The sequence below is a fragment of the Telmatherina bonti genome (genome assembly GCF_933228915.1).
Source record: "Telmatherina bonti genome assembly, chromosome: 22".
Lineage (NCBI taxonomy): Eukaryota > Metazoa > Chordata > Actinopteri > Atheriniformes > Telmatherinidae > Telmatherina > Telmatherina bonti.
The window spans coordinates 4,996,216-5,023,021 of NC_136631.1; the positions used below are offsets into that span (position 1 = coordinate 4,996,216).

Genomic DNA, 26,806 nt, shown 5'->3' on the forward strand with positions numbered 1-26,806 from the left:
CTCCTGGATCCTGGAAGGACTTTCCAAAACTCTTCTTCGGATGATTCTATCCAGGTTCTGGAGAGGAACCCTACGTTTCCATGGAGACCGTTTCTGATGAGGCGCCACCAACTGAAGACGGGTCAAACTGAAGGTCCAGATGCATCGCTCTGGTCCTGGTTCTGGAGTTCTTCTTCGGTCCTCCATGCGTCCAGTTTCTGCCTCCGTGTTTCCAGTCTGAATCCAGTTTGCTGTCGGGTCTTTACTGGTTTTCAGATGAAACTGAACTGGAACAAATGAGGCGTCTTTGTGTCGAAGATCCTGAAGGTCCAGTTTAAAGCGGTTCTTTGTTCAGAACAATTCTGGTTCATCCCTCCGGTTAGGAGCCGCGTCCAGAGATCCGGGTCAAAGAACCGGGTCAAAGAACCGGACCCGAAAGGAAGGAAGATCCTGAAAAAAAACCTTGGAAAGAAATCTGGAAAACCATCAACGAAGACCAGATCAACAGACCCAAGGAATGGACTGGGACTCTAGACCAGGACTTTCTGGGCCAAGACTCTGGACCAGGACTTTCTGGACCCGGTGTCTGGACCAGGACTCTGGATCAGGACTCTGGACCAGGACATTCTGGGCCAAGACTCTGGACCAGGACTTTCTGGACCCGGTGTCTGGACCAGGACTCTGGATCAGGACTTCCTGGGTCAGGACTCTGGACCAGGACTTTCTGGACCCGGTGTCTGGACCAGGACTCTGGATCAGGACTCTGGACCAGGACTTTCTGGGCCAAGACTCTGGACCAGGACTTTCTGGACCCGGTGTCTGGACCAGGACTCTGGATCAGGACTCTGGACCAGGACTTCCTGGGTCAGGACTTTCTGGACCAGGACTCTGGAATACCTGAAGGCTGTTCCTCCTCTGCACTAGCTGTTCATGCAGCAGATCTCTGTTCTCGACGGCCTGGTTCAGGTCTTCCTGCAGACATCCGGACCACTCGGGACCGAACACAGAGTCCAGCAGGTCCCCCTTCTCCTGAAGCTGGCGGAGACGCTCCTGCAGCTGGACGCCGTCCTTCAGCAGACTCTGAGACGGAGGACAGATGGAGGAGGAACACAGCTTGTGATTCTCCTGCACCGTTAGAGACCCGTTACCCGGCAACCAGTCTGCAAGACAGGTGCCAAACAGGTATGAAGCTACCTACGTTGTGTTTTCTGGCTGCGACATGTTTTAATGTTTAGCTTGTCATGTTTGTGTTTGTTTAACCGTGAAAGACTGTGTTTACGTTGTGTTTTCTGGCTGCGACATGTTTTAATGTTTAGCTAGTTGTGTTTGTTTAACCGTGAAAGACTGTGTTTACGTTGTGTTTTCTGGCTGCGACATGTTTTAATGTTTAGCTAGTTGTGTTTGTTTAACCGTGAAAGACTGTGTTTACGTTGTGTTTTCTGGCTGCGACATGTTTTAATGTTTAGCTAGTTGTGTTTGTTTAACCGTGAAAGACTGTGTTTACGTTGTGTTTTCTGGCTGCGACATGTTTTAATGTTTAGCTAGTTGTGTTTGTTTAACCGTGAAAGACTGTGTTTACGTTGTGTTTTCTGGCTGCGACATGTTTTAATGTTTAGCTAGTTGTGTTTGTTTAACCGTGAAAGACTGTGTTTACGTTGTGTTTTCTGGCTGCGACATGTTTTAATGTTCAGTTAGTTGTGTTTGTTTAACTGTGAAAGACTGTGTTTACGTTGTGTTTTCTGGCTGCGACATGTTTTAATGTTTAGCTAGTTGTGTTTGTTTAACCGTGAAAGACTGTGTTTACGTTGTGTTTTCTGGCTGCGACATGTTTTAATGTTTAGCTAGTTGTGTTTGTTTAACCGTGAAAGACTGTGTTTACGTTGTGTTTTCTGGCTGCGACATGTTTTAATGTTTAGCTAGTTGTGTTTGTTTAACCGTGAAAGACTGTATTTCCGTTGTGTTTTCTGGCTGCGACATGTTTTAATGTTCAGTTAGTTGTGTTTGTTTAACCGTGAAAGACTGTGTTTACGTTGTGTTTTCTGGCTGCGACATGTTTTAATGTTCAGTTAGTTGTGTTTGTTTAACCGTGAAAGACTGTGTTTACGTTGTGTTTTCTGGCTGCGACATGTTTTAATGTTCAGTTAGTTGTGTTTGTTTAACCGTGAAAGACTGTGTTTACGTTGTGTTTTCTGGCTGCGACATGTTTTAATGTTTAGCTAGTTGTGTTTGTTTAACCGTGAAAGACTGTGTTTACGTTGTGTTTTCTGGCTGCGACATGTTTTAATGTTCAGTTAGTTGTGTTTGTTTAACCGTGAAAGACTGTGTTTACGTTGTGTTTTCTGGCTGCAACATGTTTTAATGTTCAGTTAGTTGTTTTTGTTTAACCGTGAAAGACTGTGTTTACGTTGTGTTTTCTGGCTGCGACATGTTTTGATGTTCAGCTAGTTGTGTTTGTGTGTTTGTTTAACCGTGAAAGACTGTATTTACGTTGCGACATGTTTATAATGTTTAGCTAGTCATGTCCGTGTTTAACCATTAAAGTCTGTATTTACATTGTGTTTTCTGGCTGCAACATTTAAAAAATGTTCAGCTTATCATGTTTGTGTTTGTTTAACCGTTAAAGACAGTAATTACGTTGTGTTTTCTAGCTGCGACATGTTTATAATGTTCAGCCAGTCGTGGTCGTTTAACTGTTAAGGACTGTGTTTACATATACATTACATAAACATATACTGTTAGTTCCTGTGTGTGTGTGTGTGTGTGTGTGTGTTTTACCTCTATTTTCTGCACCAGCATGGCAATGTGGGAGAAGTTGGAGACATCAGACGAGGCCTCCAGAACCTGAGAGACCATCGTGCTCCACTGCTTGTAGACCATCAGCGGGTCCTGGAGGACGTTTCTGAGACCCTGTTCAGACTCTGAACACAGCCGGTTTGCTCTGCATTTCACACTGCAACACACACACACACACACACACACACACACACACACACACACACACACACACGTGTTTACGGCTCTGCAGGTTGGTTGGTGATGTGGATTTATGAGTCTGGTTGTGTTTGTTAATCTGCTTTTTGAGTGTGTTCCCACTGTTTGTGTCAAAGTTTCGGATCATCTCTCTGTTTGTTTTGCTTGGAATGAAAATAAAGTCATATTCTGTTCTACTTTCTATTCCGATTATTTATCAAAGTTTGAGCTGACTGATCATTTGACATTGGTTGCAGTACCACCCTCCAGCAGCAGGACACATTTTGGTTTATGAAGCAGTTGCAACGTTTACATGGACACAAGAAGCTGAATAAAAACAAGATGCTTCATGTAAACATCAGTTTAATCTGCTCATCAGGATCAAATCTGATGCAGCGGCACACAGCTAAAAAACCATGAATCAATGTTTCACACTGAGCTTCTACGGCCGCAACCCGCAGGTTTTCAGTGTATCCCTGATCCAACACACGGCCTCAGATTGATGAGCCATTGTGAAGAACTTGACCTATTTGGGTCCAAATGGGGATATATGGAAAGCCTGCAGGACAGCGGCCCTTTAGGACCAACTTTGGACAGTGTGGCTCATCACACACTTTGTTTTAAAGGCCTGATGAACAGTGATAAACAGTAATAACCAGTAATAACCAGTAATAAACAGTAATAACCAGTGATAACCAGTAATAACCAGTAATAAACAGTGATGAACAGGAAACCTCCTGGTGAAACCTTTTGGCTTTTAGCTCCTTTTAGCTTTGCATTATTAAGATCAAACGGGGGTCTGCGTTGTGCTGGGGGACAAACGATATAATAAATAGACGATTTTTTTCCATTATGTTTTTATTCCTTACTGATAATAAATATTTTTCTCAGACTTTAGTGTTTTTATTTTACTGGTCCGGCCCAGTAGAGGTCAGATTTGTGACCTCTGAAATAACCTGAGTCTAAATGATGAAACCTGCAGGTCAGCCAGCAGGGGGCGCTGTGGCACCGTAAAACCTGATGATAATAAATAGTAATAAACCACACACACACACACACACACACACACACACATACCTCTGGTGGTCTTTGATGAGCGCCAGCACGTCGTTGGACAGTTGACTCGAGTCTCCAGAGAACCTGAAGAGTTCCTTCAGCTGAGCCCTGAGAAGCTCCACCTGAGTCTCCTCCCCCATCAGAGTGTTCCTCACCCCCTACAGCGCAAACACACACACACACACACACACACACACACACACACACACACACACACACACACACACGTAACGCCCTTCAGCACGGACTCTCTCCATCAACTGCAACCAACGCAGACATGTCTGGAGTTCAGAAAATGTGTGGAAATGCACACGTATGCACATCTGTAGTAAAGTTTCTCAGACTGACTAAACTGTTATTTTACAGAAACGTTGTGGTTTATAAGCTGCAACATAAAGCAAAGGACTTAATATGCAATTAAATAGAATTTATCATTATAAATGATGACAATTGCATGAATAAAAAATAAAATTTGACTTATTTTTCTCCAGAGATTTCAGGTTGTTTGTGTTTTCTAAAGAATAGTTTATAAAATAAAAACATCCTGATGAAGTACTTATATTTTATTGTACTAGACCAAAGGAAAAATGTTGAGTTTTCATTATTTCTGGGTTATCATGCTGTTATTTTACGGTCTGGCCGACCGGAGGTCACGTTTGTGTCTCTGGAACTAAAACAGGTCTGCAGGTCAACCAGCAGGGGGCGCTGTGTCCTCAGCATCATCAGTAAACGTGTGAAGTACCGTGTATTTCCTCCACTGGCCCACCATCTGCTCCTCATCCTGGTCCAAACAGCTCCTGGACTCCTGCGTCTCCTCCAGCTCCTGGTCCAGGCCCTGCAGGATCTCCTTCAGGTGGTTGATGCCGTCCCCCAGCCGGCGGCACCGGGACTCGTACTGGCTGTGGGAGTCCAGCTTGCAGCGCAGGACCTCCTCGGCCTCACACAGACCCTGCCTCAGACGCTGCCAGCCCAGCCTCAGCTCCTCCGCCTCCTCCTGCACCGCCTCCGCTCCTGCAGGAGACGTGTTGGTCCGGACCGCGTCCGCCACGCCTTCCACATGCTGCAGGGTCTTCTCCTCTCCGGCCACGCTGTCGTCCAGAGCCTGGGACAGCAGCAGGAGGTGGGAGGAGGAGGGAGGACCGGAGGAGGGAGGAGGAGAAAGGACAGGAGGAGGAGAAACGGTAGGAGGAGGGAGGAGGAGGAGAAAGGACAGGAGGAGGAGAAACGGTAGGAGGAGGGAGGAGAAAGAGAAAGGACAGGAGGAGGAGAAACGGTAGGAGGAGGGAGGACAGGAGGAGGGAGGAGGAGAAAGGACAGGAGGAGGAGAAACGGTAGGAGGAGGGAGGAGGAGGAGAAAGGACAGGAGGAGGAGAAACGGTAGGAGGAGGGAGGAGAAAGAGAAAGGACAGGAGGAGGAGAAACGGTAGGAGGAGGGAGGAGAAAGAGAAAGGACAGGAGGAGGAGAAACGGTAGGAGGAGAAAGGACAGGAGGAGGAGAAACGGTAGGAGGAGGGAGGAGGAGGAGAAAGGACAGGAGGAGGAGAAACGGTAGGAGGAGGGAGGAGAAAGAGAAAGGACAGGAGGAGGAGAAACAGCAGGAGTTGGGAGGAGGAGGAGAAAGGACAGGAGGAGGAGAAACAGCAGGAGTTGGGAGGAGGAGGAGAAAGGACAGGAGGAGAAAGGACAGGAGGAAGAGAAACAGCAGGAGTTGGGAGGAGGAGGAGAAAGGACAGGAGGAGGAGAAACAGCAGGAGTTGGGAGGAGGAGGAGAAAGGACAGGAGGAGAAACAGCAGGAGGTGGAGAAACGGCAGGAGGAGGGAGGAGGAGGAGAAACAGCAGGAGGTGGGAGGAGGAGGAGAAAGGACAGGAGGAGGGAGGAGGAGGAGAAACAGCAGGAGTTGGGAGGAGGAGGAGAAAGGAGGAGGAGGGAGGAGGAGGAGAAAGGACAGGAGGAGGAGAAACGGTAGGAGGAGAAAGGAGGAGGAGAAAGGACAGGAGGAGGAGAAACAGCAGGAGTTGGGAGGAGGAGGAGGAAGGAGGAGGAGAAAGGACAGGAGGAAGAGAAACAGCAGGAGTTGGGAGGAGGAGGAGAAACGGTAGGAGGAGGGAGGAGGAGGAGAAAGGACAGGAGGAGGAGAAACGGTAGGAGGAGAAAGGAGGAGGAGAAAGGACAGGAGGAGGAGAAACAGCAGGAGTTGGGAGGAGGAGGAGGAAGGAGGAGGAGAAAGGACAGGAGGAGAAACAGCAGGAGGTGGAGAAACGGCAGGAGGAGGGAGGAGGAGGAGAAACAGCAGGAGGTGGGAGGAGGAGGAGAAACAGCAGGAGTTGGGAGGAGGAGGAGAAAGGAGGAGGAGAAAGGACAGGAGGAGGAGAAACAGCAGGAGTTGGGAGGAGGAGGAGGAAGGAGGAGGAGAAAGGACAGGAGGAGGAGAAACAGCAGGAGTTGGGAGGAGGAGGAGGAAGGAGGAGGAGAAAGGACAGGAGGAGGAGAAACAGCAGGAGTTGGGAGGAGGAGGAGGAAGGAGGAGGAGAAAGGACAGGAGGAAGAGAAACAGCAGGAGTTGGGAGGAGGAGGAGGAAGGAGGAGGAGAAAGGACAGGAGGAGGAGAAAAGCAGGAGTTGGGAGGAGGAAGGAGGAGGAGAAACAGCAGGAGGTGGAGAAACGGCAGGAGGAGGGAGGAGGAGGAGAAAGGACAGGAGGAGGAGAAACAGCAGGAGGTGGGAGGAGGAGGAGAAAGGACAGGAGGAGGGAGGAGGAGGAGAAACAGCAGGAGTTGGGAGGAGGAGGAGAAAGGACAGGAGGAGGAGAAACAGCAGGAGGTGGGAGGAGGAGGGAGGACAGGAGGAGGAAGGAGGAGGAGAAACAGCAGGAGGTGGGAGGAGGAAGGAGGACAGGAGGAGGAGAAACGGTAGGAGGAGGAAGGAGGAGGAGAAAGGACAGGAGGAAGAGAAACAGCAGGAGGTGGGAGGAGGAAGGAGGAGGAGAAACAGCAGGAGGTGGAGAAACGGCAGGAGGAGGGAGGAGGAGGAGAAAGGACAGGAGGAGGAGAAACAGCAGGAGTTGGGAGGAGGAGGAGAAAGGAGGAGGAGAAACAGCAGGAGGTGGGAGGAGGAGGGAGGACAGGAGGAGGAAGGAGGAGGAGAAACAGCAGGAGGTGGGAGGAGGAGGGAGGACAGGAGGAGGGAGGAGGAGAAAGGACAGGAGGAGGAGAAACGGTAGGAGGAGGGAGGAGGAGGAGAAAGGACAGGAGGAGGAGAAACAGCAGGAGGTGGGAGGAGGAGGAGAAACAGCAGGAGTTGGGAGGAGGAGGAGAAAGGACAGGAGGAGGAGAAACAGCAGGAGGTGGGAGGAGGAGGGAGGACAGGAGGAGGAAGGAGGAGGAGAAACAGCAGGAGGTGGGAGGAGGAAGGAGGACAGGAGGAGGGAGGAGGAGAAAGGACAGGAGGAGGAGAAACGGTAGGAGGAGGGAGGAGGAGGAGAAAGGACAGGAGGAGGAGAAACAGCAGGAGTTGGGAGGAGGAGGAGGAAGGAGGAGGAGAAACAGCAGGAGGTGGGAGGAGGAGGGAGGACAGGAGGAGGAAGGAGGAGGAGAAACAGCAGGAGGTGGGAGGAGGAAGGAGGACAGGAGGAGGGAGGAGGAGAAAGGACAGGAGGAGGAGAAACAGCAGGAGTTGGGAGGAGGAGGAGGAAGGAGGAGGAGAAAGGACAGGAGGAAGAGAAACAGCAGGAGGTGGGAGGAGGAAGGAGGAGGAGAAACAGCAGGAGGTGGAGAAACGGCAGGAGGAGGGAGGAGGAGGAGAAAGGACAGGAGGAGGAGAAACAGCAGGAGTTGGGAGGAGGAGGAGAAAGGAGGAGGAGAAACAGCAGGAGGTGGGAGGAGGAGGGAGGACAGGAGGAGGAAGGAGGAGGAGAAACAGCAGGAGGTGGGAGGAGGAGGGAGGACAGGAGGAGGAAGGAGGAGGAGAAACAGCAGGAGGTGGGAGGAGGAAGGAGGACAGGAGGAGGAGGAGAAACAGCAGGAGGTGGGAGGAGGAGGGAGGACAGGAGGAGGGAGGAGGAGGAGAAACAAAAAGGAGAAAAAGAAGAACATCAGAAGGAAGAAGAAGAAAGAGAAGGATGAGGAAAGTAAAGAAGAAGTTTGTTGTCATGGTAACATTCTACAGGTACAACCATCAGCTGAAGGTGTGTAAAGTTTTCAGTCCTCTGAGTGTCCCCCATCACCGTCCTGACAGCAACAGTTTCACCAGGACGTCTCACCACAACGTCTCACCTGTCCAGGACGTCTCACCACAACGTCTCACCTGTCCAGGACGTCTTACCTGTCCAGGACGTCTCAGCTGTCCAGGACGTCTCAGCTGTCCAGGACGTCTCACCACAACGTCTCACCTGTCCAGGACGTCTTACCTGTCCAGGACGTCTCAGCTGTCCAGGACGTCTCACCTGTCCAGGACGTCTCACCACAACGTCTCACCTGTCCAGGACGTCTCAGCTGTCCAGGACGTCTCAGCTGTCCAGGACGTCTTACCACAACGTCTCACCTGTCCAGGACGTCTCACCACAACGTCTTACCTGTCCAGGACGTCTCAGCTGTCCAGGACGTCTCAGCTGTCCAGGACGTCTTACCACAACGTCTCAGCTGTCCAGGACGTCTTACCACAACGTCTCACCTGTCCAGGACGTCTCACCACAACGTCTCACCTGTCCAGGACGTCTTACCTGTCCAGGACGTCTCACCTGTCCAGGACGTCTTACCACAACGTCTCACCTGTCCAGGACGTCTCAGCTGTCCAGGTCGTCTCACCTGTCCAGGATGTCTCAGCTGTCCAGGTCGTCTCACCACAACGTCTCACCTGTCCAGGACGTCTCACCACAACGTCTCACCTGTCCAGGACGTCTCACCACAACGTCTCACCTGTCCAGGACGTCTTACCTGTCCAGGACGTCTCAGCTGTCCAGGACGTCTCAGCTGTCCAGGACGTCTCACCTGTCCAGGACGTCTTACCACAACGTCTCACCGGTCCAGGACGTCTCACCACAACGTCTCACCTGTCCAGGACGTCTTACCTGTCCAGGACGTCTCACCTGTCCAGGACGTCTCAGCTGTCCAGGACGTCTCACCTGTCCAGGACGTCTTACCACAACGTCTCACCTGTCCAGGACGTCTTACCTGTCCAGGACGTCTCAGCTGTCCAGGACGTCTCACCTGTCCAGGACGTCTTACCACAACGTCTCACCTGTCCAGGACGTCTCACCACAACGTCTTACCTGTCCAGGACGTCTCACCTGTCCAGGACGTCTCAGCTGTCCAGGACGTCTCAGCTGTCCAGGACGTCTCACCTGTCCAGGTCGTCTCACCTGTCCAGGACGTCTCAGCTGTCCAGGACGTCTCACCTGTCCAGGTCGTCTCACCTGTCCAGGACGTCTTACCTGTCAAGGACGTCTCACCTGTCCAGGTCGTCTCACCTGTCCAGGACGTCTCACCTGTCAAGGACGTCTCACCTGTCCAGGTCGTCTTACCTGTCCAGGATGTCTCAGCTGTCCAGGACGTCTCACCTGTCCAGGTCGTCTCACCTGTCCAGGACGTCTCAGCTGTCCAGGTCGTCTCACCTGTCCAGGACGTCTTACCTGTCCAGGATGTCTCACCTGTCCAGGACGTCTCAGCTGTCCAGGTCATCTCACCTGCAGAGCTTTCAGCTTGTTGTCCGCCTTGTCGTCCTTCTCCATCAGCTCCGTCAGCTCCTTGGTCTTGGACACCAACCAGGTCTGGAACCGGTGGACGCAGGTCTGGAACATCTGGTGCTCATCGCTGATCTTCTGAAGCAGCGCCAGACGCTCCTGACAGAGAAGACACACACACCTGCTCAGTGGACACACACACCTGCTCAGTGGACACACACCCTGCTAAGTGGACACACACCTGCTCAGTGGACACACACCTGCTCAGTGGACACACACACCTGCTCAGTGGACACACACCCTGCTCAGTGGACACACACACCTGCTCAGTGGACACACACCCTGCTCAGTGGACACACACACCTGCTCAGTGGACACACACACCTGCTCAGTGGACACACACACCTGCTCAGTGGACACACACCCTGCTCAGTGGACACACACACCTGCTCAGTGGACACACACACCTGCTCAGTGGACACACACACCTGCTCAGTGGACACACACCCTGCTCAGTGGACACACACACCTGCTCAGTGGACACACACACCTGCTCAGTGGACACACACCCTGCTCAGTGGACACACACACCTGCTCAGTGGACACACACCTGCTCAGTGGACACACACCTGCTCAGTGGACACACACACCTGCTCAGTGGACACACACCCTGCTCAGTGGACACACACACCTGCTCAGTGGACACACACCCTGCTCAGTGGACACACACACCTGCTCAGTGGACACACACCCTGCTCAGTGGACACACACACCTGCTCAGTGGACACACACACCTGCTCAGTGGACACACACACCTGCTCAGTGGACACACACCCTGCTCAGTGGACACACACACCTGCTCAGTGGACACACACACCTGCTCAGTGGACACACACCCTGCTCAGTGGACACACACACCTGCTCAGTGGACACACACACCTGCTCAGTGGACACACACACCTGCTCAGTGGACACACACCCTGCTAAGTGGACACACACACCTGCTCAGTGGACACACACCCTGCTAAGTGGACACACACCTGCTCAGTGGACACACACCTGCTCAGTGGACACACACACCTGCTGTGCGCCGCCATGTGGCTGAACTGTGAACTGCAGCGTGTCTCACCTCGGCTAGGTCTTTGACGTCGTTGTAGGCGTCCTGCAGCCTCTGCTGGACCTGCGAGGCCACGCTGGGGTCCTGGGTTCGGCTGTGGAGCGCCGCCGCCTCCTCCAGCAGCCTGTCCAGCAGCTCCCGCTGGCCGTGGATGTTGCTGACCACCACCCGCTGCTGGTCCAGCTGCCACAGCTTCTCCTTCAGGCCCAGCTGCAGCTCCACTCCCACATCCAGGCTGCAGCGCTGCTTGGTCAGCCACAGCTCAAACTCCTCGTAGGCCTTTAGGTACTCGCTCCAGTGGAGCCACACCCACTCGATGCGACTGCAGTGGAGGGGTCAGAGGTCAGAATCCTCAGCTCGTCATGTTACTCTGTTATAATGTTACTATGTTATAAACGACCACAAGGATGAAGAAAGTTTCCTTCTGAATCTTTGTTCCACAATATCTCCACTAAAACAACTAAATAGAGACATTACTACATCTGTAAAACTATTTTATTTAAGTAAATTTTACACATTAAACCTCTATCCGGCTACTGGACTCATGCAAAGCATGCTGGGAAGCTCCGTCCACACATCTTCAAGATGCTAAAAGTGTGTGTTGGCCGTTTGATCCTTTTCCCGCCTCTGATTCAACCACGAGTTGCACATGATGTAAAATATTCCACTTTGTGACATTTCAAGTGCGTCTTCTTGTTATTTAGCCTAAAAGGCAAAAACATGCCGTGTTGTTATAAGCATGTATTAATGGGAGGAGATGAGCAGCTCAGTTGGGACTTATCAGTGAAAGAGTAGCAAGCGTACTAACAGATGCATACGTCTGAATACTATTGGGTTTTCTAGGATTCATCTTTCAGCATGAAGTCTATGTACATGAGGCACCTGGACCCTGGAGCTCTAGAGATTTAGGAGCAGTGACCAGGACATCATGTGACCCTAATACCATGAGACCTGTAATGAAGGTGGATTCTGTGTTAGCCATCATGTCTATGCTGTGTGAGTTGTATCTGTTTTGAGCCGTCCCATTAACTGGGACTTGTTTAATGGGTGTGGCTAACAAATCCAGGTGTGGCTAACAGGTCCAGGCTTTGCTTACGGGTCCAGGCGTGGCTAAGGGTTCCAGGTGGGACTAACGGGTCTAGGCGTGGCTAATGGGTCTAGGTGTGGCTAGTGGGTCTAGGCGTGGCTAACAGATATAAGTGTGGCTAACGATTCCAGGTGTGGCTAATGGATCCAGGTGTGGCCAACAGGTCTAGGCATGGCTAAAGGATCCAGGTGTGGCTAACGGGTCCAGGCGTGGCTAACGGATCCAGGTGTGGTTAACGGATCTAGGCATGGCAAACGGATCCAGGTGTGTCTAACGGATCCAGGTGTGGCTAACAGATCCAGGTTTGGCTAACGGGTTTTGACGTTGCTAACGGATCCAGGTGTGGCTAACGAGTCTAGGTATGGCTAACGGATCCATGTGTGGCTAACGGATCCAGACATGGCTAACGGATCCAGGCGTCGCTAACGGATTCAGACATGGCTAACGGATCCAGACATGGCTAACGGATCTAGGCGTGGCTAACGGATCCAGACATAGCTAACGGATCCAGGTGTGGCTAACGGGTCTAGGCGTGGCTAAAGGATCCAGGTGTGGCTAACGGGTCCAGGCATCGCTAACAGATACAGGTTTGGCTAACGGATCCAGGTGTGGCTAACGTGTCCAGGTGTGGCTAACGAAACCAGATGTGGCTAACGGATCCAGGTGTGGCTAACAGGTCTAGGTGTGGCTAACGGATCCAGGTGTGGCTAACAGGTCTAGGTGTGGCTAACGGATCCAGGTGTGGCTAACAGGTCTAGGTGTGGCTAACGGATCCAGGTGTGGCTAACGTATCTGAGTGTGGCTAACGGGTCTAGGCGTGGCTAACGGGTCTAGGTGTGGCTAACGTATCCAGGTGTGGCTAACGGATCCAGGCGTGGCTAACGGGTCTAGGCGTGGCTAACGTATCCAGGTGTGGCTAACGGATCCAGGCGTGGCTAACGGGTCCAGGTGTGGCTAACAGGTCTAGGTGTGGCTAACGGATCCAGGTGTGGCTAACAGGTCTAGGTGTGGCTAACGGATCCAGGTGTGGCTAACGGGTCTAGGTGTGGCTAAAGTATCCAGGTGTGGCTAACGTATCCGAGTGTGGCTAACGGGTCTAGGCGTGGCTAACGTATCCAGGTGTGGCTAACGGATCCAGGCGTGGCTAACGGGTCTAGGCGTGGCTAACGTATCCAGGTGTGGCTAACGGATCCAGGCGTGGCTAACGGGTCTAGGCGTGGCTAACGGATCCAGGCGTGGCTAACGGATCCAGGTGTGGCTAATGGATCCAGGCGTGGCTAACGGGTCTAGGCGTGGCTAACGGATCCAGGTGTGGCTAATGGATCCAGGTGTGGCTAACGGGTATAGGTATGGCTAATAGGTCAAGGTGTGGCTAGCTGGTTTATGCGCTACCAGCAGGGCTAACAGGAACAGGTGTAAAGACCCTGGCGGATATGGATCACCTGTGACAGTGGATGATGTAGGTGGAGGTCTCCTCCCATTGGTTCTTCAGGTCTTTGAGGTGAGCATGGGTGGTGTTCCTCAGCTCTTCATCTCCGCTCTGCAAAAGGTTTTCTGCAGCCACCAGCGCCAGTTCCATCATCATGCGACCTTCATGTTCTGAGTGATGAATTCTCTGCACAGCAAGTAGCAGGACAACGTGTAAACACACACACACACACACACACACACACACACACCCTGAAGACCTCTAAAACAACACTAAATCCACATATTTCAGTAGCAGCGGCTTGTCAGACTGTGAACAGATTTAGTAATAAAATGTTCCAGTGAGAAGATGAAGACAGATGTTCCACGTGTATGATCTATGAACCAAGAGGAAGCACGTCTGAACCCACGTTGTGATGATGAAGAATAACTGGACTTCCGTGTCATATATCTGATAAAAAGTCACATCTCACCTCGGTCTCCCTGAGTCTGGCCTCCAGGGCATCACGGGGCCCCTGGGTGTTGTCATTGGCCCTCAGGCTTTCCTGCACAGCCTGCATCCAGGAGAGGGCTGCCTCCAGGCTCTCCGTGAACTCCTGCTCCTCCTGCTGGGTCATGGCAGGCCTGAGGAGAGACACGGCGCTCAGATAACCGCATCGTGAACAGTAGGGGAGGGAAATCGAATTGCAAAACTGAATCTCAGGATTTTTTGCTTCACAATTTTAAAATAGGTTTTTTTTTGTTAAAAAATGTTTTTTTGTCAAATAAAAAAATATAATCTGTCATCATTTTTATTTCATTTTATTATTTTTATTTATCTTTTTACTTGTCTTCTTGGGCATTATAGCAGCAGAATGATTATCTGGCTGCTGGCTTGGTTTTTCCTGGTCGAAATCAGGAAAAATGACGAGCAAAAAAAGGTTTTGTACATTTATTTTTTGTTTTTAGTCTTGAAAATCAGCAACCAGGAGTCTGGAGGCCACCAGGAGTCTGGAGGCCACCAGGAGTCTGGAGGCCACCAGGAGTCTGGAGGCCACCAGGAGTCTGGAAGCCACCAGGAGTCTGGAGGCCACCAGGAGTCTGGAAGCCACCAGAAGTCTGGAGGCCACCAGGAGTCTGGAGGCCACCAGGAGTCTGGAGGCCACCAGGAGTCTGGAGGCCACCAGGAGTCTGGAGGCCACCAGGAGTCTGGAGGCTACCAGGAGTCTGGAGACCATCACGAGTCCTGGAGGCCACCAGGAGTCTGGAGGCTACCAGGAGTCTGGAGACCATCACGAGTCCTGGAGGCCACCAGGAGTCTGGAGGCCACCAGGAGTCTGGAGGCCACCAGGAGTCTGGAGGCCACCAGGAGTCTGGAAGCCACCAGAAGTCTGGAGGCCACCAGGAGTCTGGAGGCCACCAGGAGTCTGGAGGCCACCAGGAGTCTGGAGGCCACCAGGAGTCCTGGAGGCCACCAGGAGTCTGGAAGCCACCAGGAGTCTGGAGGCCACCAGGAGTCTGGAGGCCATCAGGAGTCTGGAGGCCACCAGGAGTCTGGAGGCCACCAGGAGTCTGGAGGCCACCAGGAGTCTGTAAGCCACCAGGAGTCTGGAGGCCACCAGGAGTCTGGAGGCCACCAGGAGTCTGGAGGCCACCAGGAGTCTGGAGGCCACCAGGAGTCTGGAGGCCATCAGGAGTCTGGAGGCCACCAGGAGTCTGGAAGCCACCAGGAGTCCTGGAGGCCACCAGGAGTCTGGAGGCCACCAGGAGTCTGTAAGCCACCAGGAGTCTGGAGCCAATCACGAGCCTGGAGACCATCACGAGTCCTGGAGGCCACCAGGAGTCCTGGAGGCCACCAGGAGTCCTGGAAGCCACCAGGAGTCTGGAGGCCACCAGGAGTCTGGAGGCCACCAGGAGTCTGGAGGCCACCAGGAGTCCTGGAAGCCACCAGGAGTCTGGAGGCCACCAGGAGCCTGGAGGCCACCAGGAGCCTGGAGGCCACCAGGAGCCTGGAGACCATCACGAGCCTGGAGACCATCACGAGTCCTGGAGGCCACCAGGAGTCTGGAGAAGAGAAGGTGAGTCAGTTTTTTGGCAGCAGGCTACGTGTGATCAGCTGTCTCCTACATGGAAGATGAACAGAAAAGGTGAAACTGTAATATTTCTGTATGAAATGATTGATTGACGCTTTGTTTCATAAAATACACCTGGAACGCCGAGTTTTCGCAGGACTTTCGCCGAATCTTTTCATTGGAGCAGGTTCATGTCTGGTGTATGGAGTGGACTGAAAACTGCTTTACCAACATCTTCATCATCTTAACCAGTTTGTTCCATTTACTAAGAAAAGGAAACTGGTTAAGAAGTCGGCTAAGTTCAGGATGAAGCTTCGTTTGGTTCTGTGGTTTTTACTCTACAGCCTGAGACGACGAGCTGCATCAGTTATCAGAGCTTTAAAACGCCACAAAGTATGTATGTATGTATGATGTAGTGTGCTTGTGTATAAGGAATATGATGCCGGATGGAAGGAGGTATGTATGTGTGTAGAGTGGAGTATGTGATGGGGTGTGTGTGGGTGTATAGAAGTGGAGCGAGGTGAAGGGATGGGGTCGGAGTATGGGCATGTATAGGGGGACAGTGTATATGGGAAACTGGGGTGGGTTGTTTGTCAAGCAGAAGTGTGTGTGGATGGGGACTGAGTAGGGGGTGCGTGATGAGTGTGAAGGTGTGTCGAGGGGAGCGTGTGAGTCAGGATGTCATGGGGTGTGACTGTGAATGGGGTGGGGGGCAGAGGAGCGGGGGAGTGCGAGATGGGGTGTCTGTATGCAACAGGATAGTGTGTGTATGTGTGTGTGTAGGAAGGGAATGTGTGCACACGTATGTGAGTGCGTGTGTGTGAGTGAGAGTGAGTGAGTGAGTGAGTGTGTGGGAGGGGTGAAAGGACCTTGGTGCCCGGGGAGCGCGGCCTGGCTACCATTCAGTGGCGGTCTGGGTGTCCTGGCACGCCATTGGCGTGGGCTGTACCTTCTGCCTACAGGGGTGGGGGGGTTGCCTTCGGGCCCGTGGGGTCCTGGGGCCCGCACTCTGTCTGCCCCGGGTGGCCGGTGCCCGGCAGAGCCGGGCTTTGCCGGTCCGGGCCTGCTCCCCCTGACTGGGGGCCTCTGCTGGGGCCCCCCCTCTGCCACCTCCTGGGTGGATGCATGGCTGGCTCCGGAGCGGGGCGGTTGGGATCTGTGCTTGGGGACAGCTGCCAGCTGCTCGAGCCTCGGGGTTCTCCGGGCCTTCCTCTTGCCTCTGTGTGGGCGGGGCCATTCTTCTCTGAACACGTTCCACTCTGTATGTTCTGCATGTGACACAGTCACTGAGTCGTCTGCTGGTTCATTTACTAACAACGGCTGGTTTTCTTCCTGTGTGTCTGATTTAGCTTGTGAGCTCTGGGTTTTCCTGATAGTTGATGGCTTCGTCCTCCCGCAGGGGGAACATGACTCCAGTGTGTATAGGTGTATGGATGTGTGTATATATAAGTGGGTGTGTATGTGCGCTTATATACGCGCAAATTTATGTAGGTTGTTCTCTTTTTCAATCTTTTCTATTTTTTTTCTCTTCTCTTCTTTTCGATTCTCTTTCTGTCCCTCTTCTGTCCTCTCTGGTTCGGTCCAGCAGTACAAACTTTGTAATACAAACAATTATGCAAAATGAATAGAAATATAAAATTAAAATCCAGAATATCAAGGGGAGCATTATATCTATGAAGCTTCCATTTGCCCAGCAGAATACAGCATCCAGAATTCCATTTTGTCAGTGACGACATGTCCAGCGAGTTTACGAGTTTTATTTTTCCAAACTAAACTCTGGAATCCGGCAAAAACACGGTGGACCAATCAGAGAAGGCGTGTTGGCAGCGTCACCAGAGCCGGACGCGAGCTGAGTCGGGTTGTGTGTCGCGGTGGGAAAATCGAATCGAAAAATCAAATTTTTTGCTTCACAATTTTAAAATGTTTTTTTTTTTTGTTTAAAAAAATAGATTTTGTTTCTTTTGTTAAAAAATTCTATCTTGTTTTTCAAATAAATAAAAGTCATCCATTGTCTTCTTAGGCCTTGTAGCAGCAGAATGATGATCTGGGGACTGTGTTGTTGTTTCCTCATTGAAATCAAGAAAAATGACGAGCAAAAAAAAAAAAAAAAAAAAGTTTTATACATTTTTAGTTTTTCATCTACAAAATCCAGCAAGATCAAAGAATTGTAAGAATCGCAATTTAAATCGAATCGGCACCCAAAACTTGGAATCAAATCAAATCAGGACAAAAGCGCATCGTCACAGCCCTGTGTGTATCGACAGACTGGATGCCACTATTGGTCAGGGGCTCGGCCAATCAGAGGTCAGGGAATGCCATCACTGGAAGAGTGACGCCAACTCGCAAGTTGTTTACGTTATGTGATGAGCAACGGTGCCATCTGTTCAGTTGTCCAACACCAAAGTGGAGACATTTCTTTGGTTGCTGAGGAAAGGATACAGAGGGAACTAGATGGAACGACACGAAATGAAAAAACATATCAAGAGCTTTCCGACTCCACGTCTACGGCTAGCAACAGAGTTTCCAGCAGCATCGAGAGAAGCTGAAGAAGCTCCAAAGTGACTATCGGCAGGTAAAGGACCACGATGATCGGAGTGGATCAAACAGACGAGACTGGAAGTGGTTCCAACAGATGGAGACGAGGTATGGTCAGCGACCGGTGAGCCGCAGACCAAGTAGCAGATTGTCTCCAGGTCCTGGTTCAAATCAATCAGCTAATCAGCAGAATTGTGCAGAGTTTGATGTCAAGCCCTGCACAAGTCTGCTAATCAGGTCTGATGTCTGCCAGGTGTGTTGCAGCGAGGAAACTCCTAACACCTGCAGGACTGCGACACTCGAGGACCGGAGCTGCCTACCCCTGGTATCGAGCTTGTCGTGCACAACACTGACATCACAGCGGTTTCACGCAAACCCCGCCCCTTTCAGACCTGGTACTAAACTGTAATGGAAAAGAAACCGGACCAAGTTGAGGCGAGGTAAGTTGAGACAAGCTGATACTGATGGAAGAGGCGTTTGTCGCTGCTGCTTCATTCAGGTCACCATGGCAACATGTCCGAGCATCTTACCAACTAGCAGCTAGCTGCTGAAGCAGACGTCCTGAAGCGGCTTTGGTCCAGATCCTGGACTAACCAGTTCTCCTCCGCGCCACTTTTTTCTTTTCTTCTGCAGCTTCAGCATCGATATCATCCTCGCTTCATGTGGAATCTGTCTTTGTTTCCTTGCGACGTTCTCATTGAATTTTCCATCATTTATTCGCAATATTGCATCGAACTTGGCGTGCAAAGACAAAAACGTCCAAATTTCACCTCCGAATTATGTGGAATTTCGTGTTGTTTATTCGCGTTGGTCTCGATGTGTAAAGACATGAAGCTGTGATCTTATTTTTGTGGTTCTGACTGATTTATTAAAAAAGGTGTTTTTTTCCTCTCGGTTGTATGAAAATATCGAGTATCAGTGTCTTCCTTAGTATCGGTATCGTGTTTGAAATTTTAGTCTGGCGACATCCAGCGTGCCATAGGTCTGGACGATGAATCAGATTTTAATCTCAGTACGATCTGGGTTTCCAATGATGATAAAAATAAAAGGGTGTGATTATTTTTCTCTCTGCAGTTTCCTCTCCTGCTGTCTTCAGCTGCTAATCGAGCGTCTCTGGCGTTGCAGCGCTGTGCTGTAAACTCCTCCCACAGCCGCTTTGCTTTCATTCAGACACTGTTGCCAACTTGGAGACTTTCTCGCTAAATCTGGAGACTTTTTTTGTTAAAAGCGACAAATCTAGCAGCTTTTACTGGAGTTATTAGAGACTTTTCTGGTGTTTTGGCGACTGACTTGAAGACACATATTGTTCTGCAGTTACTGTAAGGAAGGAGCAGCGGGAGCCTCTCCCGTCCTAAAGCACTCCGTTACGGGGGCGTTACCATAGCAACGCGTTAACCAACTGGTTCAGATCAGCCGTCTTTTAACAGGTGAATGAGAGAAACGCGCTGCAGCCTGACAGCCGTTGTTTGGCATAAAACGTACATCCAGGCCAACGTAAAATAGTTCCTATATAAGCGGTAAAAGCGGATTAAACAACCTGGAACCGTACATTAGACGGTTATAATGTACGACACGGAGTCTAGAACACCACGACGCGCAGCGTTGTTTATAAATACTGGATAATTGTGTTAAATAATCAAGATCTCAATTTCAGTCAAAATAATTGTGATTATAATTTTAGTCATAATCGAGCAGCCCTAGCATGCCTCCAGCCCCCCAGCGCGGGTACTCCAGGGTCGCATTTCTACTTTTCCTGCAACATAAACAATGTTTTCCTTTCTTTGGTGTGTTTATGTGTTACTTCAGCTGCAACAGACGGAGAAATGATTCCACTCATCTCAACAGACAGATGAACTGAACTGTTTTCTTCTTTGTGTAAATGGAGAAATAAACATTTTTCTGTTGCTGTGGAGACATGCGCCAAGTTTTGTTTTTAGAAATCCTAAAAGTTGCTCTAAATGGTGTTTTTGTGCTTTATAAACGAGTCTTCCTGGCTTTTCCTTCACGGTTAGAACGGGAATTATTTCCTTTTATTTTTTTCAAAGTGCTGCATTCTTCCTCCTTCCTCTCAGATGAAACTCAGTCGTTTGCCTCCAGTTTGTTCACATTAAATTAAAAACATCCCAGGAATTCCAGGAGCCGCGTTGTGCAGGAACTCTGCCAGCCTCAGGGAACGAGGCGGTCTTCAGGAAAACGGTGGTTCTGCTGAATGACTCACTTCATCCACCACAACATTCCTTCCACCAACAACTGCTGCTTCCTCCTCACAGCTTCTCTTCAGCCTCAGCCCGGCTCCTTCTTCTGTGCTTTTCATTATTTCTTTCTCTGCATGGAACTGTTATTCAGAAAAAGCTGGAAATATCATCATTAAGTGTCAGAAATCTGTTTATTTACTCATTAAAATGCCTATAAATGTGAGGAGGCGCCCCCTGCTGGACATCAGACAGAACACTGGCTGACTGCTGACCTCCACCTTTCTCCACCTGGGTCCAGATCACCTGTGTCCCTCTGAAGGGACAGACACCTGGGGGACAGGGACGGTTCCGCTCCATCACAAGTTCATTAGAAAATAAAAATCTTCTGTCAGGCTGCAGCGAACCGGAAGTCCAGGCACAAATTCACCTGGACTTACCTGGAGGAGCAGGTACAGGTGTGCGCGCTCTGCTGACGTCACTGTGTTTTGATCTGACGCAGAGACGTAAATCCACCTTGACATGCTAAGCTAGATGTCCGCTGCAGAACCGGATTTACGGTCCGGTTCTGCACCGGTACCGGGCTTTATCCCGGTCTCAGCTGCAAACAGAACCCATGAACCGGTTCCGCTGCGGGGAAGAACACAGACACTCACGGTTCGGTGCGTTTGGGCCGACGGAACCGCGACGTTGATCTCCGTCCTGAAAAGTTCCTGCAAACAGGAAGTGCAGCTCCGTGCTGCCTTCAGGGACTGCTCGGAAACCAGAGAGCAACAAAAACTTCAGGGAGAAAATGATAAAAACCCGGTTTTACTGCAGCGAGAAGAAACTGATTCATATAAATGACGTGAGGTAAAGGAAATGTTAACATAAAAACTGTTTTCAGACAGTTTTAATAAAACAATCATTTTCATACCGAAACACTTAAACACAACAAACCAGCGGTTCTGGTGGAACCTGACCAGGTTTCCCACTGAAAAATGGTTTATTTACAGATTTTCTCGCAACTTTATTCATTGAAATGACTCAGGATGATTCAGCCTTTGGTCCAGACTTCTTATCCACAGTCCGGGTCTGGTTTTCTGTCTTCATCTCTGACTTTGTTGTAATCTTTTAAAGTAGCTTTAATCAATAGTTCTCCAAAACTTCTTTTCATTTAGACATTTGATTCCTGTTTCCTTGGTTTCAGTCCATTTCCACTCAACACGGAGGCAGAAAAAGGCTCCCAGCTGGAAGGATGACCTTTCCGGTTTCTTTAGTTTTATCTGTGAAAACCAGCAAAGATCAGCTGACAAACAGAAAACAGGATTTTAGCAGCAACAGGTGATTCGCAAACAGCTGTTCACTGGAAACTTGGCACATCTCAGCGTGGAGGCAGAAACTGGACAAAAGAAGAAGAAGAAAAAACTGTTTCCAGGATCTGAACCCAGCATAGACCTGATCCAGAACCTGAGACATGCATCACATGATCAAACTGCATCATTGTATTTATTCCTCATTGGTCCCACATCTACCTGCTTTTCCATGTAAGACGTGACATTTTCACTGCAGAGCATCTTTCTGGTTAAACCACCTGCAGCTCGCAGCTTCACAGTTCAGATTGCTGCCCAGATGAAACCTGTAAAACCGAGTCCAGTCCTGCAGAGAAACAACCCGGAATCTGGACCTCTGCTGCATGTGTGGCCTTTTCGTCATGCAGCAGAAACACCGCATGTTGGTTACCTGGAGACCGACTGACGGAATCAGCCCTAAAAGAACAGTCACACGAGCACATACGTGGTTTTGGAATGATTTTACATGTGAAGAAAACACAAATAGAATGTAGACTACATGCAGTGCCATATTATTTACATGTGGTTGTTGTTTTCTTTTTTTGACATGAAAACATTCCAAAAACACATTTTCACATGAATCACACATGCAGGTCACGTATGACCTGCATGGGAACATACTGACACGTTTGGGTCGTGTGTGCATGTTCACATGACCCTGCGATGGACTGGTGACCTGTCCAGGTGTACCTGCCTCTTGCCCATTGGCTACTGGGATAAGACCTAGCTTCCTCCCGACCCTTCGTCTGTACCAAGTGGTTTACAGAATGAATGGATGAATGAATGGATGGATGGATGAATGAATTGATGAATGAATGAATGGATGAATGAATGAATGAAATGCCTGTTCATGAAAAGCACGTGGTTTTCCAGTGGGAGAACACCTGGACAGGTGAGTCCGAGTTGTTTCGTCCTGAATCTGCCGCAGCGAGGTAACAGTGGAAACGTCCAGCTGCTCCGTGTCTCAGGTAGAATATCTGGAACCTTTCCCGTGTGCGTTCAACCACATACGTATTTAATCCGTGTGCTACGGCTGCAGGTGTAACATCACACGCTAACAAAGTCCACTCTGCAGTTTGTTGCATCGTTTTATGTCTACAGATCATCACAAGTTTAGAATCAGTCCTGAACACGGCTGCAGGACGGTCTTTACAGCCAGTTTCAAATAACAGATCAATACATTCAGAACATGATCAGAACAGTTTACAGAACATTTAATGACCCCTCGGACAGCGCAGTGTTCGACCCAAACCAGGCCCGCTTCCTCAGCCAGATCAGCAGATCCAAATCTGGGTTCCCCTCAGGTATGCCGGTGCCAGAACTGGGCCAGAAGAGGCCCAGATGAGCTCCAAACATGTCTGCTGTGTGTGTTACCAAAAAAACCCAGCATCCGATGTGAGACTGAACGCATCAATCTGCTGGTTCCGACTGAATCGGGTCAACATGTCACACAAAGCTCACAAAATTCATTTACAGAAATATTTCATATTACTCAGATTCACGGGTCAAAGTAGAACCATTCAGGCCAAGCGGGTCGCCGCAAACACAGCCAGACAGAAAGGAATGAGTCCCAATGTGTGCAGGAAGCCTCGGAACCAGAACCAGAAGGGTCGTCTTCAGGCTCGGTGCACATAAAAGAGGCAGAACATGATCAAATCATCAGAAGTTCTGCTAATATTTCACATAAAACAACAGTGATGTCATAAAAAACGTTAAATCGTCGGTCATGTGACAGCTGCTCATCCCGGACCAGAACCGCCATGAAACCAAAGAGTTTCACGACCCGAGTTCTGCCCCGACGTCTTCCCAGGATGATCAATATGCTAACCCGGTTAATCTCAGTGGCTCTGCTGCTGCTGGTGGGTCGGTTCCGTTTAACAGAACAAAAAAAAAAGTTTGTTCACCAGCTGGATGCATGTTACCATGGCAACATGCAAATTAGGATGGACCAAAACCCTGAGATGACTTCGGCTGTGATCTGGTGATAGACAGACAGAACGTTCAGCCCGTTTGTCACAGAACCTGTTCCTCTAGATAGAACCTGTTCCCATGAAGCCCTTTCCCTCAGACAGAACCCGTTTCTCTGGATAGAACCCATTTCCATAAAGCCTGTTCCCTCAGACGGAACCTGTTCCCTTAAAGCCTGTTCCCTCAGACGAAACCCGTTTCTCTGGATAGAACCCATTTCCATAAAGCCTGTTCCCTCAGACGGAACCTGTTCCCTTAAAGCCTGTTCCCTCAGACGAAACCCGTTTCTCTGGATAGAACCCATTTCCATAAAGCTTGTTCCCTCTGACGGAACCTGTTCCCTTAAAGCCTGTTCCCTCAGACGAAACCCGTTTCTCTGGATAGAACCCATTTCCATAAAGCTTGTTCCCTCTGACGGAACCTGTTCCCTTAAAGCCTGTTCCCTCAGACGAAACCCGTTTCTCTGGATAGAACCCATTTCCATAAAGCTTGTTCCCTCTGACGGAACCTGTTCTCTTAAAGCCTGTTCCCTCAGACGGAACCCGTTTCAATAAATCTCGTTCCCACTGATGGAACCCATTTCTCTGGATAGAACCCATTTCCATAAAGCTTGTTCCCTCTGACGGAACCTGTTCCCTTAAAGCCTGTTCCCTCAGATGGAACCCGTTTCTCTGGATAGAACCCATTTCCATAAAGCCTGTTCCCTCAGACGGAACCCGTTTCTCTGGATAGAACCCATTTCCATAAAGCCTGTTCCCTCAGACGGAACCCGTTTCAATAAATCTCGTTCCCACTGATGGAACCCATTTCTCTGGATAGAACCCATTTCCATAAAGCTTGTTCACTCTGACAGAACCTGTTCCCTTAAAGCCTGTTCCCTCAGACGAAACCCGTTTCTCTGGATAGAACCCATTTCCATAAAGCTTGTTCCCTCAGACGGAATCCGTTTCAATAAATCTCGTTCCCACTGATGGAACACATTTCTCTGGATAGAACCCATTTCCATAAAGCTTGTTCCCTCTGACGGAACCTGTTCCCTTAAAGCCTGTTCCCTCTGATGGAACCCGTTTCTCTGGATAGAACCCATTTCCATAAAGCCTGTTCCCTCAGACGGAACCCGTTTCAATAAATCTCATTCCCACTGACGGAACCCATTTCTCTGGATAGAACCAGTTTCCCTAAAGCTTGTTCCCTCTGACAGAGCCAGTTTTCCTAAAGCCCATTCCTTTAGACTCAACCTGTTCCCATTAACCCTGTTCCCTCACACAGAACCCATTCTTCTTGATTAAATCTCATTCCCATAAAGCCCGTTTCCTCCAACGGAACCTGTAGCCATTAAGCCCATTCCCTCTGATGGAACCCATTTTCATAAAGCCTGTTCCCTCAGACAGAACCTGTTCCTCTTATTAGAACCTTTTTCCCATATAGTCCGTTTCCCCTGACGGAACCTGTTCCCGTAAACCCTGTTCCCTCAGACAGCACCTGTTCCCTAAGATAACCTGTTGCCTTAGATAGAACCTATTTCCACAAAAACACTCTCCAAGATAGAACCCACCCCTACAACCTGTTCTCTTAGCCAGATTCTCTTTCTGCAGACAGAACCCGCCTTCACCAAACATTGTCCCTGAGATAGAATCCATCAACTCTGAACCTGTTCCATCAGAACCCATTTCGTCAGGCAAAACCAGTTTCCTAGTATATAACCCATTACCCTAGACAGAACCTGTTCTCCCATAACCTGTTCCGTTGAACAAAACCTGTTCTCCCATAACCTGTTCCTTCAGACCGAACCTGTTCCGTTGAACAAAACCTGTTCTCCCATAACCTGTTCCTTCAGACCGAACCTGTTCCGTTGAACAAAACCTGTTCTCCCATAACCTGTTCCTTCAGACCGAACCTGTTCCGTTGAACAAAACCTGTTCTCCCATAACCTGTTCCTTCAGACCGAACCTGTTCCGTTGAACAAAACCTGTTCTCCCATAACCTGTTCCTTCAGACCGAACCTGTTCCGTTGAACAGAACCTGTTCTCCCATAACCTGTTCCTTCAGACCGAACCTGTTCCGTTGAACAGAACCTGTTCTCTCATAACCTGTTCCTTCAGACCGAACCTGTTCCGTTGAACAGAACCTGTTCCTTCAGACAGAACCTGTTCCGTTGAACAGAACCTGTTCTCTCATAACCTGTTCCTTCAGACCGAACCTGTTCCGTTGAACAAAACCTGTTCTCCCATAACCTGTTCCTTCAGACAGAACCTGCTTCCTCAGAACGCGTTCCCTCTGATAAATGTTCCCTAAAACAAAACGTAATCCCTCAAAACCCATCCGGTATGTAGTTCCTGAGAACACAGAACTATGTTTCTGTTCTCGCCTTGGTTTGGGGGTTGTTGCTGCTTGTTCTTGACTTTTCATCTGAGCAGAACTTGTTTTTCGTGCCGCGTCCAAGAACAATCCTGTGATTGGTTGAAGCTGGTAATGGGTGTGTTTAACGTGGAAAAGCGTGAAACAGAAACGTTCCACCAGGCGGAACGGAGAGATGAAGGAACAGTTGAACGGGGAGGTGCGAAAATCGACACGACACGTGGCAGAAATGGACACGTTCCGTTGCGTGCACAACCCCGGCCAACACGGTCCGTGTTTCCTTCTGTTTCCTTCAGACAGGAGCGTTTGGATTTCACCTGAACAAGCGAACCGGATCGGACCCGACCCAACCGGACCGGACCCGAATGAAACCGGCTGAACCTGACCGGACAAACCTACTGAATAAAAAAAAGATAAAACTAAGTTCTCGAAGATCAGAAGAAACAAAAAAAAAACGAGACAAACATTATCAGAACCAAGGTGGGTCCAGTTGATCACAGCGTGAGAGCAGAACTATAATAATCTCTGGTCACATGACCTGCTGAAACCCTGGTCCACGCCGTTATCGGATCAGTACCGCACCAACGTGTTACCCAGATGAGGTCAGTGATTTTTCCTGTTTGTTCTGGATGGAAATCAGGTCCAAAAAGTTCTGAGTCTGTTTCAGTTCTGGTTGAACCCATCCACACGCTTCCATCTGGATCAGAACCGGTGATGTTTTCTGTTACCATGGTGATTTCCTGTATGTTTGGACCCGTGCCCTCACAAGAACCCGTTTCCCGCTGTCAGAACTCCTGCTCGGGTTTGGGTCCGGGTGAGAGTCAGAAGAACAGAAACACGAGCAGGAAGAACCGGATTTAACGGGTCAGAACCAGCTGTTTCATGTGGAAAACTATCAGAACATTCCAGATGTTGATGAAGAAAAGTAAAAAAAAAAAAAAAAGAACAGGTCTCAGCTGAAACTCGTGAGACCTGCAGCACCGTGGAGCTCTTCAGAACCGGGCCACAGCAGTCCGCCCACCGGCGGTGTGTCCCGTCTGGACGCTCGGGTTCTGC

The 26,806-nt window shown here is 49.9% G+C and overlaps 1 protein-coding gene across 2 annotated transcripts in view; it reads right to left on the reverse strand.

Moving 5' to 3' along the window:
- Positions 1-20,825, reverse strand: part of syne3 (spectrin repeat containing, nuclear envelope family member 3) — a 34,113-nt gene extending 13,288 nt beyond the window's left edge. For both annotated transcript variants that reach the window (XR_013771778.1, XM_079262286.1), the window contains exons 1-9: positions 20,750-20,825; positions 13,789-13,939; positions 13,330-13,502; positions 10,813-11,122; positions 9,687-9,842; positions 4,748-5,107; positions 4,027-4,163; positions 2,755-2,929; positions 877-1,059 (exon numbers count right to left, since the gene is read on the reverse strand). Coding sequence is in view for 1 of the 2 variants with exons in the window: in XM_079262286.1 (XP_079118412.1) it covers positions 877-1,059; positions 2,755-2,929; positions 4,027-4,163; positions 4,748-5,107; positions 9,687-9,842; positions 10,813-11,122; positions 13,330-13,502; positions 13,789-13,932 (1,638 nt within the window). In the remaining variant the exon portion in view is untranslated. The remainder of the gene's footprint in view (positions 1-876; positions 1,060-2,754; positions 2,930-4,026; positions 4,164-4,747; positions 5,108-9,686; positions 9,843-10,812; positions 11,123-13,329; positions 13,503-13,788; positions 13,940-20,749) is intronic.
- Between the last annotated feature and the right edge of the window lie 5,981 nt (positions 20,826-26,806).